Source organism: Colletotrichum abscissum (genome assembly GCF_030869225.1).
Source record: "Colletotrichum abscissum strain IMI 504890 chromosome Unknown Scaffold_64.1, whole genome shotgun sequence".
Classification (NCBI taxonomy): domain Eukaryota; kingdom Fungi; phylum Ascomycota; class Sordariomycetes; order Glomerellales; family Glomerellaceae; genus Colletotrichum; species Colletotrichum abscissum.
The window spans coordinates 88,273-110,074 of NW_026850508.1; the positions used below are offsets into that span (position 1 = coordinate 88,273).

The window sequence follows — 21,802 nt, forward strand, 5'->3', positions numbered from 1 at the left end:
GGAATTTTTGGTGGGGGAGGAGGGTTTAGCGAACAACAGCTGGCAAACCGTGGTCCAGGTGGCAGCGGGGTGTTGTGTTGCGGCACTTGTGGAAATTTTTGGCTGGGCTCTGTGGAGCTGACGGGTGGCAGCGAGAAAAGCCACGCTAAGAAAAGTTTCAGGCACTTCCTTTGGTTCACCAGGGAGAGTGCCTTCCTTGCCTGCCTGCCTACCTATGTTCGACTCACCTCTGAGGCTCTGAACGCACCAGCCACACCCATCAGAAGTGGATCCTTCCCTAGCTCTCGCCCACCGGACTATCTGTGGCGCCGCAGGAAACTCGAGCTCACGTCCTCACGTGATCCATCCTCTCCGAAACAGGCTAGCGCAGAATCAATTGGCCTCCTCGTCCTGGGACAGAGCTGCATTACCCAAAAATTTCGATGGCGCGGCGAGGTCAAGGTCGATGAACTCATCACCCAACGCCTAATACCAACAACATTGCGCCCTTGGTCTCATCGCCGCGAGTTCCCGCGAGGCCACCGACCGAGTTTTCATCATCTCAGCGTAGCTCAAGACCGATACTGAGCATCGAGTCGAATTGCGCTGCGTCTTCCTTTACGACTTTCGCGTCTTGAAAGTCGCGACTGCGACTCCTCGACTTTGACGACCTCCTTCAACCCACCCACGCGAGACGAGTCAACCATCGAGTCGAGATGTCCTTTCCACCACCACCACCCCCCGGATGGGGTCCCCCTCCGCCGCCACCTCCTCCTCCATCATCGTCCCTCCCTCCACCACCAGCCGCACCAGCTCCCCCGCCGCCTGGCTATCGCCCTCCGACCGATCCCCAGATCGCCAAGTTCGCTCAAAAGAAGAAGGAATGGCTTCGAAATCAGCGCAACCGATTCGGCGAGAAGCGCAAGGGTGGCTTCGTGGAGACACAGAAGGCAGATATGCCCCCTGAGCACCTGCGCAAGATCGTCAAGGACATTGGTGATGTGTCGCAAAAGAAGTACACCAGCGATAAGCGTAGTTACCTTGGTGCATTGAAGTTCATGCCCCATGCTGTCATGAAGCTTCTCGAAAATATGCCAATGCCATGGGAGTCTGACAGGAAAGTCAAGGTTCTGTACCATGTCAACGGCTGCTTGACGTTGGTCAATGAGATCCCAAGAGTCATTGAGCCTGTCTTCTTTGCGCAGTGGGCAATGATGTGGACGTTTATGAGGAAGGAGAAGGCCGACAGACGTCTCTTCAAGCGCATGCGATTCCCCCCTTTCGACGACGAAGAACCGCCTCTGTCTTGGTCCGAGAACATCGAGGATGTTGAGCCCTTGGAGCCTATTCAGATGGAGCTGAACGAAGAGGAGGATGCCGCCGTGTTCGAGTGGTTCTATGATCACAGGCCACTACTCGATACTCCTCATGTCAACGGAGACAGCTACCGGTCGTGGAACCTCAACCTACAACAAATGGCAACGCTTTTCAGATTGAGTCGACCTCTCATCTCTGACGTGGTGGATAAGAACTACTTCCACCTCTTCGATTTGAGGAGCTTCCTCACTGGAAAGGCCCTCAATGTTGCCCTCCCCGGCGGGCCACGGTTCGAGCCTCTGTACAAGGATATCGATCCCAACGATGAGGACTTCGGAGAGTTTAACGCCATCGACCGCATCATCTTCAGAAACGCTATTCGCACAGAATTCCGGGTGGCTTACCCCTATTTGTACAACTCCCTTCCAAGAAGTGTGCATCTAGCCTGGCACTCTCACCCCCAGGTGGTCTTTGAGCGATCAGAGAATCCCGATCTTCCCGCTTTCCACTTTGACCGCAGAATCCACCCCATCTCCTCACGCGCGGTGGCACCAAAGAACCTCACTATCAGTCACGAGGATGAAATCTTTGGTCCCGGCAACAATGAGGAGCCCGAGGATGATGCATTTGAACTCCCTGTCGAATTCGAGCCTTTCCTCGGAGAGGAGGAACTGACCAACGAGGACACAGCGTCGGCAATTGAGTTGTGGTGGGCTCCTTTCCCCTTCGATCGTCGGTCAGGTCGCATGGTGCGGGCTCAGGATGTCCCTCTTATCAAGCAATGGTACTTGGAGCATCCTCCTTCCGACAAGCCACCTGTCAAGGTCCGCGTCTCTTACCAGAAGCTGCTCAAGAACTTCGTCTTGAATGAACTACACAAGAAGAAGCCCAAGGCACAGCAAAACCAAAACCTGATGCGCAACCTGAAGCAGACAAAATTCTTCCAGCAGACTGAGATCGACTGGGTTGAAGCTGGTCTTCAAGTCTGCAGACAGGGTTTCAACATGCTCAATCTCCTTATTCACCGCAAGAATCTGACCTATCTTCACCTCGATTACAACTTTAATTTGAAGCCCGTCAAGACCTTGACTACCAAAGAGCGAAAGAAATCCCGTTTCGGAAACGCATTCCATCTCATGCGTGAGATTCTGCGTTTGACCAAGCTTATTGTAGATGCCCAGGTGCAGTACCGCCTTGGCAATATCGACGCCTTCCAACTCGCCGATGGCATTCTATATGCTTTCAACCACGTCGGCCAGCTTACCGGCATGTACCGCTACAAGTACAAGCTGATGCATCAAATTCGTTCTTGCAAGGACTTGAAGCACTTGATTTACTACCGCTTCAACTCCGCTCCCGTCGGCAAGGGTCCTGGTTGCGGTTTTTGGGCCCCCGCTTGGAGAGTTTGGCTGTTTTTCATGCGTGGTATTATTCCCCTCCTCGAGAGGTGGCTCGGAAACCTGTTGTCCCGTCAGTTCGAGGGTCGCCACAGCAAGGGTGTTGCCAAGACAGTCACCAAGCAGCGTGTGGAGTCTCACTTTGATCTCGAGCTACGTGCGTCCGTGATGGCTGATCTGATGGATATGATGCCCGAGGGTATCAAGCAAAACAAGGTCAACACTGTCCTTCAGCATTTGTCTGAGGCATGGAGATGCTGGAAGAGTAACATCCCCTGGAAGGTGCCTGGTCTGCCGGCACCCATCGAGAACATCATCCTGCGTTATGTAAAGGCGAAGGCCGACTGGTGGATTTCTGTCGCTCACTACAACCGAGAACGTATCCGCCGCGGCGCAACGGTTGACAAGACGGTGGCCAAGAAGAACGTCGGACGTCTCACCCGATTGTGGCTCAAGGCCGAGCAAGAGAGACAGCACAACCACATGAAGGACGGTCCCTACGTCTCTTCAGAAGAGGCTGTCGCGATTTACACCACCACTGTTCACTGGTTGGAGTCTCGCAAGTTCTCTCCCATCCCTTTCCCCAGTGTGTCCTACAAGCACGACACAAAGATTCTCATTCTGGCACTGGAGCGCCTGCGAGAAGCTTACTCTGTCAAGGGCCGTCTCAACCAGAGTCAGCGCGAGGAGTTGGCTTTGATTGAGCAGGCATATGACAGTCCCGGCACCACTCTGGAGCGTATCAAGCGTTTCCTCCTTACCCAGCGCGCCTTCAAGGAAGTCGGCATCGATATGAACGACAACTACAGCACCATCAACCCTGTCTATGACATTGAACCCATTGAGAAGATCAGCGATGCTTATCTCGACCAGTACCTCTGGTACCAGGCCGACCAGCGCCACCTGTTCCCCGCGTGGATCAAGCCTTCAGACTCCGAAGTACCGCCGCTCCTGACCTACAAGTGGGCTCAAGGTATCAACAACCTCGACAAGGTGTGGGAGACTGAGAATGGAGAGTGCAACGTCATGATCGAAACGGAGCTGTCCAAGGTATACGAGAAGATCGAGCTGACTTTGCTCAACTCTCTGCTCCGGCTGATCATGGATCACAACCTTGCGGATTACATTACTGCAAAGAACAACGTCCAGTTGACGTACAAGGACATGAACCATGTCAACAGCTACGGTATGATCCGTGGATTGCAGTTCTCTGCATTCGTTTTCCAGTACTACGGTCTCGTGCTCGACCTCCTTCTCCTTGGCCCTCAGCGTGCCAGTGAGATCGCGGGTCCTCCCCAGAGCCCCAACGACTTCCTTCAGTTCCGCGACAGGGAGACTGAGACAAGACACCCCATCCGTCTCTACACCCGTTACATTGACAAGATCTGGGTCTTCTTGCGGTTCACAGCTGATGAATCCCGAGATCTCATTCAACGTTTCCTCACTGAGCAGCCTGATCCCAACTTTGAGAACGTCATTGGATACAAGAGTAAGAAATGCTGGCCTCGTGACTCGCGTATGCGCCTCATGAGACACGATGTCAACCTGGGCAGAGCCGTCTTCTGGGATCTGAAGAACCGTCTGCCTCGTTCTGTTACGACAATCGAGTGGGATGACAGCTTCGCCAGCGTCTACAGTCGTGACAACCCGAACTTGTTGTTCTCGATGTGCGGTTTCGAGGTTCGCATTCTGCCCAAGTGCAGAAACCAGAATGACGATTTCTCAGTCAAGGACAGTGTCTGGTCCTTGGTTGACAACACGAGCAAGGAGAGGACGGCGCACGCCTTCCTTCAAGTCACGGAAGAAGACATTCAAAAGTTCAACAACCGAATCCGTCAAATTCTCATGTCATCGGGTTCGACAACCTTCACCAAGATTGCCAACAAGTGGAACACTGCTTTGATCGCGCTGTTTACGTACTATCGTGAGGCAGCAGTGTCTACCGTCAGTTTGCTTGACACTATTGTCAAGTGTGAGACCAAGATTCAGACAAGAGTCAAGATCGGACTGAACTCCAAGATGCCCTCTCGTTTCCCTCCGGCAGTGTTCTACACGCCCAAGGAGCTGGGAGGTTTGGGCATGATTTCTGGATCGCACATCTTGATCCCTGCCAGTGACAAGCGTTGGTCAAAGCAGACTGACACTGGCGTCACGCACTACCGCGCCGGAATGACGCATGACGAGGAGACGCTCATCCCCAATATCTTCCGTTACATTATTCCGTGGGAGGCCGAGTTCATTGACTCGCAGCGAGTCTGGACAGAATACTCACAGAAGAGATTGGAAGCGAACCAGCAGAACCGCCGTCTGACTCTTGAGGACTTGGAGGATAGTTGGGATCGTGGCTTGCCGCGCATCAACACTCTCTTCCAGAAGGACAGAAGCACCTTGAGTTTCGACAAGGGATTCCGCGCTCGCGCAGAGTTCAAGATCTATCAGCTCATGAAGAACAACCCTTTCTGGTGGACTAGCCAGAGGCACGACGGAAAACTGTGGAACCTCAACGCTTACCGTACCGATGTTATCCAAGCTCTTGGTGGTGTCGAGACCATCCTCGAGCACACGCTGTTCAAAGCAACGGGTTTCCCATCATGGGAAGGCTTGTTCTGGGAAAGAGCAAGCGGTTTCGAGGGTAAGTTCAAGTGTTTATCCCTACTCAAATATTTTGACTAACTTTGCAACAGAATCCATGAAGTTCAAGAAGTTGACAAACGCTCAACGATCCGGTCTGAACCAAATCCCCAACAGACGCTTTACCCTTTGGTGGTCACCTACGATCAACAGAGCCAACGTCTACGTCGGTTTCCAAGTCCAGCTTGATCTGACTGGTATCTTCTTACACGGCAAGATCCCTACTCTCAAGATCTCGCTCATCCAGATTTTCCGCGCCCATTTGTGGCAGAAGATCCACGAGTCGGTCGTCATGGATTTGTGTCAGGTCTTTGACCAGGAGCTCGAGTCCCTCGGAATTGAGACGGTGCAGAAGGAGACGATTCATCCCAGAAAGTCCTACAAGATGAACAGTTCTTGCGCCGATATTCTTCTCTTCGCTAGTCACAAGTGGAACGTCACTCGACCTTCACCCTTGTTTGACACCAAGGATGTTATCGAGCCCACCACTACGAACAAGTTCTGGATCGATGTCCAGCTCAGATATGGTGACTACGATTCTCACGACATTGAGAGATACACTCGTGCCAAGTACCTTGATTACACCACGGACAGTGCCAGTATCTATCCTTCAGCAACCGGTCTCATGATTGGTATCGATCTGGCTTACAACCTGTACTCTGCTTACGGCATGTACTTCCCTGGTCTGAAGGTTCTCATCCAGCAGGCCATGGCCAAGGTTATGAAGGCTAACCCCGCTCTCTACGTCCTGAGAGAGCGTATCCGCAAGGGTCTGCAGCTTTACGCCTCTGAGAGCAACCAGGAGTTCCTCAACTCTCAGAACTACTCTGAACTCTTCAGCAACCAGACGCAGCTCTTCATTGACGATACCAACGTCTACCGTGTAACGATTCACAAGACCTTTGAGGGTAACTTGACCACCAAGCCCATCAACGGTGCCATCTTCATCTTCAACCCCAGAACCGGTCAGCTGTTCCTGAAGATTATTCACACGAGCGTTTGGGCTGGTCAGAAGCGTCTTGGACAGTTGGCAAAGTGGAAGACAGCCGAAGAAGTAGCGGCGCTCATCCGCTCTCTCCCCGTGGAAGAGCAGCCGAAGCAGCTCATCGTCACCCGCAAGGGTCTATTGGATCCCTTGGAAGTCCATTTGCTCGACTTCCCCAATATTGCCATTAGAGCCTCCGAGCTGCAACTTCCGTTCCAGGCAGCCATGAAGGTCGAGAAGCTGGGAGATATGATTCTTCGCGCTACCGAGCCGCAGATGGTACTCTTCAACCTCTACGACGAGTGGCTGAAGAGCATCTCGTCATACACCGCCTTCTCCCGTCTGATACTGATCCTGCGTGCCCTCCACGTCAACCCGGACAAGACCAAGCTCATCCTGCGTCCGGATAAGACGGTCATCACACAGGACCACCACATCTGGCCGACGCTCTCCGACGAGGACTGGATCAAGGTCGAGACGCAGCTGCGCGATCTTATCCTGAACGACTATGGAAAGAAGAACAACGTCAACGTCTCGAGTCTTACTAGCAGCGAAGTCCGTGACATCATTCTGGGTATGGAGATCTCCGCGCCCTCCATGCAACGCCAGCAGGCCGCCGAGATCGAGAAGCAACAGCAGGAGCAGCAGCAGCTGACGGCTGTGACGACAAAGACACAAAACGTCCACGGCGAGGAAATCATCGTCACAACAACGTCTCAATTCGAGCAGCAGACATTCGCCTCCAAGACGGAGTGGCGCACTCGCGCCATCGCCACGTCCAACCTGCGCACAAAGGCAAACAACATCTACGTCTCATCTGTCGACAACGACCTCGAGGAGATCACATACGTGATGCCTAACAACATCCTCAAGCGCTTCATCACTATCGCCGACCTCCGCGTCCAGGTCGCCGGCTATCTCTACGGATCCTCCGCCCCGGACAACGACCAGGTCAAGGAAATCAAGTGCATCGTCATGATCCCTCAGATCGGTGGCCTGCGCAACGTCCAGCTCCCCCAACAGCTGCCCCAGCACGAATTCCTCGAGGGTATGGAACCCCTCGGCGTAATCCACACCGCTTCGGGTGCAGAACTCCCCTACATGTCCGCCGCCGACGTCACCGAACACGCTCGCCTCCTCGACGCCCACAGCTCGGCCTGGGACAAGCACGACACCGTCACCGTAAACGTGGCCTTCACCCCCGGCTCCGTCTCCCTCTCGGCCTGGGGCCTCACCCCCACAGGCTACAAGTGGGGTGCCGAGAACAGGGACACGCAGAGCGACCAGCCCCAAGGCTTCACGACGACCATGGGCGAGAAGCGCAAGCTCCTGCTGAGCCCGCGCTTCCGCGGCTTCTTCCTCGTGCCCGAGAACGGCATGTGGAACTACAGCTTCATGGGCTCGGCCTTTGCGGGCATGGAGAAGAAGCCCGTGCACGTCAAGCTCGATACGCCGCTGCCGTTCTACAGCGACCAGCACCGTCCCGTGCACTTCCACAGCTTTGCGGAGCTCGAGGATATCTGGGTCGACAGGACTGACAACTTCGCTTAAGGAAGTGCTTAAGGCGGCGGTGGTGGTGGTGGAGAACAAGATTTCGTCCACGCGGCCGCTGTTGTGCGTTTCAAGGGAAGATGGGCATTTCGAGGCTGAGGCTGAGGAGTTTTGCCTTACCGAGAGAGAGCCCTTCATCTACCCAAAACGGACATTACACGCACGCGTATACATACACACACGCTCAAAAGAAACACACAAAAATAGGCTAGAGATGGGGAGGGGTGGCTGATCAATGGGAAACTTAATGCATTGTATCCGGGACATGTCTTTCCCTGGATGGCGAGAAGGAACGTTAAGGTCGGGAGTACCACGATTCCCGGGCAGAATGTTTTACGATGGTGGATTCTCAAGAACGAGAGAAGAGAAGAGAGACGAGCAGGGAGAAGGGCAGTTTCGGGAAACGCGAGCATCACGCCAGGGAGAGGGTGAGCGAGCGGTGGGAGGGAAGGATGGAATCGTGGGCAGGGGGGAAGGGGGGAGGAACGAACATGTGTGCGATTAAAGGCAAATAAGCGGCGTTTGATAGGTTTTGACAGCCCAGGCTCTTTTATTTTGAAACCAAACTGTACTTTTTTTGTCCGAGTATTATTTTTCAAAGAGTCGAGAAAGAAAAAAGATCAGGGGAGATTTTTTTTTCCTCTTCTGTCATCATGCAACCCATGACTTGTCAACCAAGTGTCACTTTGCATTTGACATGTTGAGTGGGCTCGGCGGCGGCGGGTGTCACAGAAATCGCAAGCGAACATCAAAACTGTGTGAGAGAGAGAGAAGAGAAACGTGGTGCCAACTGCCTGACAGCAACTTCTTCTATCCTTGCTTCCATCTCCATCTAGATCGTTTGGTAAGAAAAAGTCAATTCCTCACGAACATGGTCAAGGAATTGCACCCGTAATGCCTCCAGAAGTTGAGGATGAGCATACTACCTTACCAAACCGCCAGATGTGGGAGCTCGTCGATTGAGCAGAAAAGCTCCCTCGCCGCTGTTATCGTTCCTTAGTCTGTAAACCATGGCCATATTTGATAAACGTGAGGATTATCAGTCGCACATAAGAACAAAACGTACGTACACTACATACGTAGAGCGGCTGCGCCTCCCATAACAAGCCGTTCATGCGCGTCTCCAAGATGGGAATAGTTTCAGCGGCGGCAGTGTACGAAGTGCTGTGGTTACCATGAATAGAAATTTCCGTGGACTTCTTCCAAGGCTTCCATGCAGTAAACTCATCTAGGAGATGCAGCAAGGCCGGCAGGGGGCCCTGCGTGTCAGCCCCCCTTCTCTCCCCAAATCCCCCATTGCGCGCATGCGGACTGCATGCAGGTACAGGCGGAGGATGCCGAGAAGGAAAAGGATCATCTCAGAAAACAGGTACGCAGGCACACCATGGCTGCTTGTGAACGCGGGCCCAGGGTCCAAGAAGGGAGTTGAGCTGCAAATTGTGACGACAAAGCTGTCACCTTGGAGGAGCTGTGGAGGCAATGTCGTCCACTTCCTGCCGCCTGCTTTGAAGTGGTGGTGGCCTTTACTATGCCGTATTCCGCTTACGGCTCCAACCGTTGGCTTTTTCGCGCGACGTCGATGCTTGTTCTTCGGACGACGTGGGCTGCAAATGGTAAGGCGGCGGGAAGGCCGTTGAAGATGGTGGGCATTCTAATCGCTGATTCAGCGGGGTAGATGGTCCGCGCAAATTGGAGATTTCATGCATTAATGCGCCAGGGCAAGAATTAAGAACGGGAAGGGAGAAGGAGAGAGGGAAAACGCACCCCCTGTTTGTTGCCCTGGACGGGCAGCTAGATGTTCAGCACCGATGCGACGGAAACGCTCCCACTTTGATCGATTTGGAGCGGCTAGTTGCCCTGTAGATATTGCAACTGGGGCATGTTAGTAGAGATATGATAAGGAGGGGTTCATGGCCAATATGTCGACAGCGTGGTTGAGATATTGCCATGGAGAGCGAACGCGTTTCCGTCCCTCTCGGGCGTTTTTGTCTGTGTCCTAAGATTGCGAGCACGGAACGAAACGTCATCGCCCTGCGGCATCCTTGGAGATGGAGTCGGGATGGGCTTTAGGTGCGGCTGACAATGGCGATTCATTCCGTACTGGGCGTCTCTTGGCCCAGGCCGTCGGGAATGGTGGCTCGTCCTGGCATCCTCGTTGGACGAACAAGGGTTCGAGAAAAGCAAAGTGTGGCAAGGAGCGGATATTTTTGGTCGTGGAGATGTGGCTGGTTTGGGGGCCTTAATTGGCGATCTGAGAGGGTCGACGCCGCACGCGAGCAGATGTGGAATGAGCCACAGGGCGGCGCATGAAGACATCGAAATAACTTCTGGGTCAACCCCCGTCGACTCACTTGGAGGCTGCACTGCATCGGGCGAGCTCTCCAAGAAGGTAGGGACGAACTATTGGGCTTGGTGAGTGGAGATGAAGCAGCCCGGAGATGGCTCTGGCTCTTGCTTTGTTACTGGACTCTGCTTCGTGATTGCTGTGAAAAAAGTTCCTCTCGGCAGTTATCCAGGAGGTCAGCTGAAGCCGGTAATTTCCTTGGCTGGCTCGCTGTCGTATCGACATCGTGCTCGTCTTTCTCAGCTGATGCGAGGCTTGGACACGATCTTGTGTTTCTGGTCAGTCGAGCCGAAATGCGCGAGGTGGCGTAAGGTAAATCAAACGTCTTGTGGAGGGACTGTCGCGGATCTCAGGAGACGCTCGGAATCGGCAGGCCGGCGCAAACCCGCGACACGTTTGCAGCTTTAACCTTCAGCTGGAGGACAGGTGTTGTAATTTGGACAGGGCTGGTTTCGTGAAGGGTCCCCGAAAGGAAAACGCTGACCGGGTCCCTTGAACAAGAAACTGGGTACTAAGAGCAGCGAAGGCTCGTGAGAATTGAGACAGAGAACCCTGGAGCGCATTCAAGGTTGACCTGCTGTTTAGCACAGAAACCCACCAAGTTTAGTGTGAGTTGTGACAACCTCGGGGATCCCTACCCGGTTGCCTGCAAACACCCGCGACTCAACGGGCTTCTCCAAAAATCCCCAAAAGCCAAGCGGCAGTAAGGCCTCGAGACAAGTGGGGGGACCCGGTGGACGGAAGCGATTGCTAGTCTCGGCTCCAGGGTACGGGTTGATAGCTTTAGATTCGTTGCGAAGAAGCGGCTCTTTGGTGTAGCACAAAGTCATGTTGCGGAAGTTTGTAAGTGTGGTGGTTGCAGTGTGCGGGGTGTAGTATACCTAGTAGCTAGCCACCTCGGACTACGGATAGTGTAGGTAGACAGAAGAGAATGTCCCTACATGCGCCGTGCAACGCAAAGACAAGGTAATTAGTAATACCGTCCGTACTCCGTACTCCATATCCTTACTGGAAAAAGACGGCTTCCGCCGACCGGATACCCAAACCGCCAAGCGGACGAAGGTTCATCAAGCTTTGGGCTGAGGCGATACAGGGCCCTTGGAGGCTCCCTAGGCGATGCAGGGGCACCGCTGCCACAGGAACGAGGTTGATCGTATGATGCCCCTTCTCTGAAGCGCAGCAGACTTTTTCGGCTCGAGTCCGGGGAGAGGCCCCTCCAGCAGGTCCAAGAATCGGCCACGGCTGGCCCTGGCTTGCAACAACAACTTGCATACAGGCACAGCGCCGGCTGTCATCTGGTGTATACCGACGGTCCGGACTCGAGAATGTGAAAGAAGGTTTTGCGGCGGGTTCGAGCGTCCAAGACTGGGCGAAGAGGATAATCCCAGGCACGTGTAAGAGAGTCAGAAAAGTATGCGGTAAAAAGGGCGACGCGAAGGCGAGACCACAAAGCGGCGTCATGTTCGTGGGGGATCGCGGTTCGGAAAGTGGATGAAGAGCTGAAGCGGAAAAAAGGGCGTGGTAAGGATCGGTACGTTCAATGAGCCCATGAACGTGGGCGAGGACGATGTACCGCTGGCAGTCGCAATCGTAACCCTACCCACCACTTCCCTTTCTGAGCCGAGCTACCGAGATGCAAGCCATGCGATGCATGCAAGAAGTCAGCCAGGCATTCTGTAAGGGGCTCGCATGCAGCAAAGGATCAGTCGGGTGGTGCGGTGTGGTCGGTGGAATAGGTGCGCCGCGCCCTCTAGTGTAGAGACGGATGCAAGATGCTTTACCTTTGGCCAGAAAGAGTTTGTAAGGTATGGCAAGGTACCTGCGTATTCGTAGGTTGTTGTTGGCGTGCTTGGGCATTCCGGGGTCCATCCTCCAGCATCGGGGAGGGGGTCAACTATTGGCAATAGCAATCTATTCCGATGCGGGACGAGAACGATGACGAAGATTGCCGTGGTCATCTGGGCTTCGGACTGTTGGCCGTCGCATCATGCATGTGCTCTGGCAAAGCCGCAAAGGCAGGCATTGGTGATGGAAGATGGAGAATCCCATCCCATCCCATCTCTCTGCACTGCTACAGTCATCCGGAGGCGCAGACCAGACGTGAGATGAGGGCAACCTAAGGCAGCCGACCTTAACTTAAGTTGCCTTGGGTTTCTTGGCCGGTCGCCCATTCTCGGCCTAGTGTTGAACGGGAAGGAACCATCGGCATGGCACTTCCATTTCGTTGACTTCCTCCAAAGTTTTCTATACGGAGTACGAAGTATCTACACATTCAAAATATTCCTGTCTTGTTCGTTCCTTCCATCTTCCGTTCCGCAGATGCAAACATGCAGGGCAGGATACAGCAAGGTAGGAGCGGGCATCTAAGGTAGCGAGTTCTTGCCGTTCTTGCCGTCACTTACAGTCCCGGTCGACGGAATCTGGGAGGAACCCGATGTCAGGGCGCCCTTTACCTTACCTAAGATACCACCCGCCTTACGTCAGGACGGAAGGAGAGAAGGGGCCAGGCTGACGACAATACATAACTTCCAGAGGTGGACAGACGCTCTCTTACTCATCAAGGCTGGGCAGGCACGGCAAGAACTACACGACGATGGGCAGAATCGTGACAGGCGGAGTCAAGAACGCAACACTGCAGTAACCCAGTTCCGAGAATGGAGACTAAGGTACCTTAGGTATGGATATTCATTGGTATGGGAGGTAGGTACCTGAGAAAGAGTGGATCGTGAGCCGAGGATTATTGCGTCCGTTCTTCCAAAACAACACTCAACCTCATTGACGCGCACCCGCCGGCCCCATCTGTCAAACCATCGCGGCTAACTAGGAAGCCTGTAAAGTACCAGATAAGGTACCTTGCCTGGGGTCTGTAAGGTACGGATTCTTGTACCTTGCTCCGTGCACGAGGTACCTTGCCTTGCCGACACACGTCGAACCTGGAGGCTTGGCCCTCAATGCGGACTGTGTGTGTTCCAGCCTTGCTTGTGGACAGTCTGGCCTGGCTGCCATGTCTCATCTCTAGTTTCTACAAAGTGAGGTGATGATGGAAATTGCCATGGCCCGTGAATGAAGCATGGAAGGTATTATCTTCCCAATAACTCTGTACTTTGTAGATCGCACCTTCCTCTTTCCTGGGACAGACAAAGAGCCGAGACAAAAGTCTCGGCATCAGGATGGCACACCTGGGGGAAAGTGTATATCGGTAATCCATGTATCTTTCCACCTGGTTTTCCAGCAAAGCGACTTGCAAGTGAGATGAACTTGACCCAAATCTGAGACCCAACCAACCACACTTTTTTTTCAACGTTAAAGGAAAAAATAAACATCAAAATTGCGGCGTGTTGGGCGCTTCAAGTCGGACCTGCATTTATCGCATTTTCCATGTCGCTGCTTCCAAGATTCGCAATCTCTTCCTCCTTCAATCGTCTTGCACTCAACTCCCGTCCCCGGCGCCTACCTTCCGAATCCTGAACCTCCCCTTCTTACCTTTCCCGTCATTCGATAGTCTCGGCCCTGTCTGAGTTTCTCTTCTCTTTCTGTCTCCTTCTCCGTCTCCGTCACTGCCTCGTCTGCCTCCTGGGCTCTTCTCATCGTCTCATCTGCCCATCCGTCATCTGCTCCATGACTGCGCATCAGCATCTCATCTGCGGCCTGCCCTGCATTTCCTCCAATCTCCACCTCATCACCACACATCATCGTCGACTCCGTCACCTTCCAAGCCCTCTTTTTACGTCTGATCGACATCCCCCGTGCCCACAGAGTCGACCGACTTGACCGCTGCCCAGCCATCTGATTCGCGGCACTTCGTCCGTCTCTTCAGGAACCGCCCCAAAGGATTCCCCCCCCCCCCCCCCCCCCCCCCCCTCACCATATCTACATATGCTGCCCACGACCCACCCCCCCCCCCCCCCGTGCCCCCCCCAGACAAGGTCAGGCCCCCACCACAGACCCAGACCACCAACCCTTTACCCCTTTCCCGTCCGCCCCCCCCCCCCCCTCCGGGACCCCCGCCCCCCCCCCCCCCCCCCCGTCACCGATTTCAAATTCTAGAATGGGACCCCAAGACCAAAGTCCTCCCCCTAGCTGAGCGACGAAGAAATAAGGTGAGCACCTCACCACACGCTAGAATAGAGTCCCACTCCTTCTAGAAAGATTGCCCGGGATCCCTGGGTCGCATAATTGATCTTTTAATTGCCAGGTATGCGTGAAACGCGTTTCCTTCATGCGATACCCGTCTGACCCCCTGCTCCAGCTTCATATCCCCCCTCCCATGATCCGTCATGTCTCGATCAGGTCAACTTGGCCGCCAGCACTAGCAACGAGCGAGCGCCAGCCGCATCATGCCCACACGAGGATCTCGAGCCAATTCTCCAACGTATCGCCAAATCAAACTGCGTCGGCCATCCGCCTTCTTGCTGTCCGAGTGCCCTCCTTGGCCACCCTCCCGTCGAGTCTTCGTCCCAGGTTTTCTCGTCCAAGCGCCCTTCCTACTGGTTCGGCCCTACCCTCCCTGACGAGCCATGGAAGGTACTTGCGACTTTGGCCTTTGCCCAGCGGCGAGAGAGCGAGCCTGTCGAGTGTCGAGCCAGTCCCCAGGCCCTTTTTTTTTTTTTGTGACCGACCTACCATCAAGCACCGAAAGTCTGGGATGTGCATTGAGTCGCACAATCTCCTTGCTGCCGAAAGCCGGGGGGGTTTCTTACGCCATGTACCGTCCTTTTGCTTACACCCACCACATTCCCGGCTCACGGTTAGGTGAAAGAGGGGGGGTGGTACGGTCGAGTGGGAGGCCGCGGGAGACTATGTGCGCGTCTTGAGCGCACGCGTCTGGCAATATGGGGATGCCCTCAAGTTCGTGAGAAGACGAGAGGAACTCGAACTGCTGGCGGCTGCGTGCACGTTTGCGCGCCCGCCCGCCCATGCAAACAGACGAATAATCACCTTGAGCGAACCTCTATCATCCCATGGTTTCGACGACGGCACCATCGTGCGACCTGGTCATTGAGTCGCACACGTCCCAAGTCCCCAAAAAAATATCCTCATTGGAAAAAGTTGTTACCCCACAGGCTAACCAGTCTTGTCTGGTCGGGTGCAAGTCAACCCTACGACCATCCCATCTAGTCGACGCGCGCGCCGCCCGCCTGGTCCAACAGCCGCCGCATTGCCGAACCTGAACCTCAACCGTGGCACCGCCGTCATTCTCATCTCGGCCATGTCCCTTCGCAGTCGTATTCCTTTCTGTTTCTTCCTCTAGCATTGGCATCTGCCTGTGGGACCTGCCAGATTTGACCGTATCGACATCGAGGCGAAGGCCGACTGACACGCCTTTTCTGGCGTTTGGGACGCAAATCCCCCTGCTGCGGACGTCTTCATCTTGGGTCAGCCGGGATGATTTGCCTCCTGGGACCACTGCAGTTCCCTTCCGAATCGATCCCGAAGCTTTTGACCAGGTCCTCGAACGTGGAAGCAGGCCCTCACTGCCACCGATGACGGCAAAGGGGATCAGGACTAAAAAAGAAAGGGTCTTTTTTTTCTTTCTTTCTTTCTGACTGACGTTGCGAATGGATACAACCAGCTTGAGCTGGTGCCCTCCGTCTTTCTCACCCGGCAGTCCCTTGTTCTCACCCCTCGGCAATCTGCCCACTAGGTCGAGTGGTTGTTGCAACCTTACCGTCTCTCTGGCCCTATCGCGTACCGGAGCGGCGATTTCTCTTCATGGTTCTGGTATACCCTCCCTGCATCAGATATACCCCCATCAGGGCCAAGGCATGACTTCTCGGTGCTCATCCAGCCATTTTCTCTCCCAAAACCTGCTGTTTGCCCCCCAACAGACTCCACTGTATTCTCCAGAATGGGCAGAGCTGTCCAAGTTACGCTGTTCGCTGGTGGTTTTCCACCCAAAGCAAGCCCCCCGTCAAGGACGGAGGCCAGGGGAAGGGTGACCCAGGGACTTTGAGCTTCCGAGCCCACGCACACGCGCACACCCACACACAGGCTCACATACATTCGCACTCAAGAGTCAACTGCCTTGAGTTGAGCCAAGAGCTGCCACCCTGGTTCCCCTTCCCTCTCTCTCCCCGGTGAAGCAGGGGGCCGAGCAACATGGGCGGCCTTCTTCTGAACTGCTGCTGCTTAGTTGCTATGCCCTTCCCAACCAGCGAGCGCATGGTAGGGCTCGTTTCAGCTTGTATCCCTCATTCGGCTGAACGTGCTTGGATTTCTTCCATGCGTTTTCCAGACCTCTCTCTTTTTCTTTCTCTCTGGGTCGTCCGGCCTCCCTCTACAGGGTTGGATCGAATCCATCCGGAGGTTTCTTAGATTTGTGAAATGGTCCATTGCTTGTCTCCCCCGACGACCCTGTCTGCCCATCATACTATGTAGGCTGGCCACTGTTACGCCCACCTCCTCGCCAGTTGCATCATCACCGCCGGCCGGGGGCACTCCTGCTTCTATATCCGGCAGCGAAACCCATGGCATAAGATCCCCAAATTATGCTACCGTCATCACCTACTGGGCAAGGTTAACTTGAGTCTCCGCAACCTACTCAGGAACAGAATACGTCTCGCACATGGCGAATCGCGTATGTGCTTGAGATGTCGGTGACAAAAGCAGCGGCAGTTGATGTACCCTCTTTCTCTCGCCTCACCCCTCCCATGCATGCTTTTCTCCTCTCCTTCGTCCCCTTCTCTCTACCCCCAGAGCAAGAGTCCACACACAGCCCTCTATTCCTCTTTTCGATAAGGCACATCGGACGATATAATGCAGCCCTTGCCCACGTCCGCGCTTCCTCTCTTTTGACCCCTTCACTACTATATTACTTGTCCAGGGCCAAACGGGATTTATAATAAGTCAAGGGAAGATCCCGTGAGCTTAAACGGCGCGTGACAACAACCAGTTGAAAAAGGGTAGCATGGTTACCTCGACCTTTATTTCGTCTTAATAATTTTTTTCCCACCTTACGCCAGTCAAAGGGAACTATCCGTCCGGCCGTGCAGACAGACAGACAGATAGCTCTTCACCACCGGGAGTCAAGTTGTACGAAACCGCAACACCAACTTGATCTTATTTCTCAGCCGTCGTCATCATCATCACCGTCGTCGTCGTCTTCGTCCTTCTCCTCATTTCTCCCCAACATCACTACCGCTAGATTCAACCTGGTCATCATCACAACCACAAAATCTGGCAAGGGCTTGACCGTTGCCACTAGACACCATTCTCCTTCGCTGCCAGCAATACCGCGAAAATTCTCTCCACACCTCCCGGGCACGAATGTTCGTTGAGTCTGGAGGGGGGGTCTCATCACGGCGACACCATAGCGCTGTTACAGGATCGCAGTTTGAAAGACTACCACCACCATCGCGACCCCGCAACGTCGCACCAACAGCCCTCACCTCTCCCGACGCCGCCCGAGAGGGCCTTCGCTCAACCAATTCTTTCACTTCAGAGCCCGGCGACCGTCCAGAGCGGTTCGCTCTGGCGGGACCCATGTGCCGGAAGCACGCTGGCGGGCAACTATCGAGTAGGGGACTACAATGTCGATTATTCTGCACAAGAGTCGCATCCGAGCGACCAGGGCCAACAGCAGCATGGTTATGACACGACGCCCTCACATCATCAACACCATAGGAGCTCTCTCCATCATGGCGCCGCTCACACGCCCACTCTCCACGAGCCGCCCACTAGCCATCACTCCCATCATCCTGGCATGCAGCAACACCAGCAGCACCCTCACCACTCTCACCACTCCCACCAGGTTCTAATGGATCCGGGGCACCATCTGGGCCACGCCCGGCACTTGGGCCCGCCTCACTACGGCGCTCCGGGTCCGGTGGTCGCTCCTTTGTATCCATCCATGACAACGCCTACGCAATCTCATACGCCCCATGGAGCACCGAAAAGACCGAGACCAGACGAGCTTGACTTGTCCGTTCCCGGGATCGATCTTGAACAGACGGACCTCGAGACCATGCAACAGACTCCTCTGGGTACCGCCTATGCGCAGGCGACCCAGCAAGTCCAGGCTCCTACGCATCATCACCACCGACTACCCGATACAGGACCCCCTTCCAAGATGATGAGGCGTGATGGTGACGGCGGAGACAGAGGCGGTGCCCCGAGCGTCGTGGGACAAGCAGGCATGCCGACTCCGGCACCGAGGCCAAGGGGGCCGAAGCTAAAGTTTACACCCGAAGACGACCAGCTCCTGATCGATCTGAAAGAGAACAAATCCCTAACATGGAAGCAAATCGCGGATTTCTTCCCGGGGAGATCATCAGGAACACTCCAGGTGCGCTATTGTACGAAGCTCAAAGCTAAGACCACCCAATGGACCGACGAAACGGTATGTGCTCTTCCCTCCCCTGACTACGATGCCATGCAGCACAGCCAGACGGCGGGGCATGGTAAGGCCGCGCACAGCATTCTGACTTGAATATTCCTCTAGGACCAAAAGCTTCGCACCGCGCTACAAGACTACGAGAATGAGAAATGGCGTATCGTCGCTAACAAGGTCGGAACCGGCTTTACCCCTGCTGCCTGCCGAGAACGCACGCAGGAGTTAATGGGCGGCCCTCCCTTATAGCATTCAATGTCTCCACCGGGAACTTCTGAGCCCCCGGCTGGAGACACAATCTACACGCAGCAGCTTCAGTGATGAAGAGGAGCTTGCCTTTAGCGATGATCTCCATCATGCAACTTGGAACGACACTACCCATCCGGAGCATTCAGATCGACCTCCACGAACGCCGTCCTCCCACTTCGACTCAGCGAGCTGGTAGGGGAGGAAGATCTGCAATAATTTGCCCGACGTCTTTTCATGTAACGACTTGGGTTCGAAAAGCACAGAGAACGCAAGGCCCGAAGAATTGCGCCAGCTCTTCCTCGAACCACCGAGGCCATAAATACTTCTTCGCCATGTTCACTTCGGCTTCTACCTCATACCTGCGACTCTCGAGTGGCATTGTCCTTTTGTTTTGCTGGATTCCCCATCCGCCTAATTCTAGAGATACCCCCGAACACCACGGGTCACCTTTTTTCACTTCATCTTTTTCTCGACCTACTCCTTTATCTCGACTCATGACACAACGCACACACTATAGACTTTGGGGGGCAACACAGCGAACCACGCAATCTACGGCCTTTCTGCTTGTTTTTATCCCTCTCGACGCTCCCTTAGACGATTTTGGTTTTTTCTTCTCGACGATTGTCATCAACTTCTTTTTGGCCCCATCCAAGGATCTACCATTGCCAATTCTCTCGAAATTCGGTTGCACTCGACAGTTTTCCTGCAGCATTTGGTTGTCTACTACACCAACACGCCTGCAGAATCGACTCTCGAAAACTTGGCTGTACTGAATTCAACGGACAAGAGGTTTTAGTGGTGAGCTGGCTATGATGCCTAGGCGTCTTGTGGGTGGAAGGAGAAAAACACAAAAAGGGGAAAAAGATGCAGATGGAAAGACGCATTTTGCATACATGGCGGATGACACACGCAGAGTTTTCGCATCCACGACGACGTCTGTTTATTTTGTTTTGTACTTTTGACCATTTGTTTGTTTTGTTATCTTCTAAACGCTCATTATTTGTTTTTTGTTCGATTCTACCCCACACATCACGCAAATGTACTTTGTAGTATTTGTAGCTTCTTCAACCCCCTTTTTTTTTGCCTCGTCCCAAACTTGCTTCTGCTTACGCCCCATGAAGAGGATCGCAACATGGTATGAAGTGGAACAAAAGCGGCAGCCATTTCTCGAGGTGCTGTTGCTTGAACCCGATTATGTGAAAACAAAACGTGCAGGAAGATGGAGAAACATGTTTCTTTTGCTTCTGTTTATTAATGTATAGTGGAAAATCACAACTAATTCGGTCCCGGTATACCCTATTCGAGAAAGTACAACCCCCCCCCCCCCCCGAGACCCCAAAGTGGGAAACCTCGGGGATAAACTTCTGTGAATCACATTGGCATCGTAATGCAGCAAGCAGTCTGCAAGAAACCATGCACCAACCGCTTCCGGGGAGGACGGAAAGAAGCAAGGTCAGGCGTAGGTGTGTAGGTGGGCAAATCACAAAAAAGCAACATGTCTGTCCTATCATCCATTCCATCCAGCCGCTTCGGGACGGGAGACGCATCAAATGTGCAACTTCTCTTGGGGGCGCGTGTAGTCGAGATTAGGGACCTTTACTTACCTTGGGTCGTGAGCCGCCCCCTTTCACGAAGGTCCCGAGGCCTCGTCCCAAAACGAGAGGCTTCCAAGGCACACACCTCTTTTTGGCCTTGCCACAGTAGCGCGGCCTATTTTTGCGGCCCTGGTGGAGGGGGAAACGGCCGGCCGGAGGTTTTTTGTTCTTGGGTATTTTATTCTACGGGTTGGCGTGCAGTTGACGTGTGGCAGCAATTATATTAACAATCCATTCCGATTCCGCTTTTGGCAGCTGGTTTTGATTACCTTGCCCGCCGCGGCAGCCCGGCGTCCAATCCTCCAACCGATTTGAGTCAGAGTGCAAAGTCCGGGGAACCAGGAACCAGGCCAGGGGCCCCGGGGGGTTGGGAAAGAGTCAAGAGATGGCGCGCGCGCGGGCAGGCGGGCGGTCTTGTTTAGCAGCTGCTAAAATCCGGAAACTAGGCGATAGCTGTATTTTCTTAAGCGATCTTTTTCTTGACATGTTGGCTAACTTGGCTCTTGCTCCCGTTTTAAAAGCCTGTTCCTTTTTTTTGCGTGAAGGACGATGGGGGTCGAGTTTGTTAACTTCAGGCTTCTGCTGTTATTCTTATTTCCCTCTGTTGTGCCTGGGCCTTGGGGCCTTGGGGATGGTGCGTTCGGTTTGGACTTTTGGGCCAATATCGGCTTGGCGAGTAATGGCGGAATGAGGAGCGGGGGGGTTAGAGGGAAGGGAAGGGAATGGCGGCGGGCAGGATTCAGGAAAGAGACCCAAAGGTGCGAAGAGCTCGGAGACGAGGGAACAGGGTAGGACTTCAGAATGGTCCTGCTTTGGCCTGCTTACCTGCCTGCCTTGGCTCTCTCCGTGTCCCTCTCTGTACTTCTCTCTCCTCTCTGGGCTCTCTCCTGTCCCGACACAGAGTTCGCCACATGACCAGATGTGGACAATAACGTAGAGACGGGCTGCAGGTTGGCCCTGTTGTCTGCTGGAAAGACCAGGACCGGCTATCGAGCAGAGGCGAGAAAAAGAAAAGAAGAGGCGCCTCCCCGTAGGGTGTTGGCAATTCTGGTCCTCCGCATGTGCCGAGTTCGGGGTTTGTGATCGAGCAAGATGGTGGCCCTTTTGACGACTTTGTTGTCCTTCCTCCACCCCCCTTACAATGAGCGTCCTATGATCTGGATCTCCCGCTGGCTTCCAGTCTCCAGTCGTTGGTGAATCCATTGATCACTGCGCAGGCTCTCGTTTGGCTCTGCGTCCACCGAGAAAGGTTGGTTTGGCAGCGGCTTCTGCCCGTTGAAACACTCGGCCCCAGGGTTTTGTTCGTTATATGACCCGGGGGATTCTGATATATCCCCCCCCCCCCCCTAGCCCGTCATCTCCCACTCCCAGTCCCCCCAGTCACCCGCCAGAAGGCAAATCCAGGGGGAAAAGAAGCGGTCAATC

At 54.1% G+C, this 21,802-nt stretch overlaps 4 protein-coding genes across 4 annotated transcripts; 2 read left to right on the forward strand and 2 right to left on the reverse strand.

Annotated features, from left to right (window-relative positions):
* Positions 1-695: 695 nt before the first annotated feature.
* CABS01_15248 (PROCN domain-containing protein) lies at positions 696-7,860 on the forward strand (the record flags this gene model as incomplete). Its single annotated transcript, XM_060548584.1, has 2 exons — positions 696-5,325; positions 5,378-7,860. 2 exons carry the CDS (start codon positions 696-698, stop codon positions 7,858-7,860), a joined length of 7,113 nt encoding a protein of 2,370 aa, XP_060391997.1.
* Positions 7,861-11,209: 3,349 nt separating this feature from the next.
* Positions 11,210-11,665, reverse strand: CABS01_15249 (uncharacterized protein; the record flags this gene model as incomplete). Its single annotated transcript, XM_060548585.1, has 1 exon — positions 11,210-11,665. One exon carries the CDS (start codon positions 11,663-11,665, stop codon positions 11,210-11,212), a length of 456 nt encoding a protein of 151 aa, XP_060391998.1.
* A 5,805-nt stretch (positions 11,666-17,470) lies between these two features.
* Positions 17,471-18,782, forward strand: CABS01_15250 (MYB DNA-binding domain-containing protein; the record flags this gene model as incomplete). The annotated part of the gene is made up of 3 exons (XM_060548586.1): positions 17,471-17,476; positions 17,529-18,542; positions 18,645-18,782. 3 exons carry the CDS (start codon positions 17,471-17,473, stop codon positions 18,780-18,782), a joined length of 1,158 nt encoding a protein of 385 aa, XP_060391999.1.
* Positions 18,783-20,968: 2,186 nt separating this feature from the next.
* Positions 20,969-21,580, reverse strand: CABS01_15251 (uncharacterized protein; the record flags this gene model as incomplete). Its single annotated transcript, XM_060548587.1, has 1 exon — positions 20,969-21,580. One exon carries the CDS (start codon positions 21,578-21,580, stop codon positions 20,969-20,971), a length of 612 nt encoding a protein of 203 aa, XP_060392000.1.
* Between the last annotated feature and the right edge of the window lie 222 nt (positions 21,581-21,802).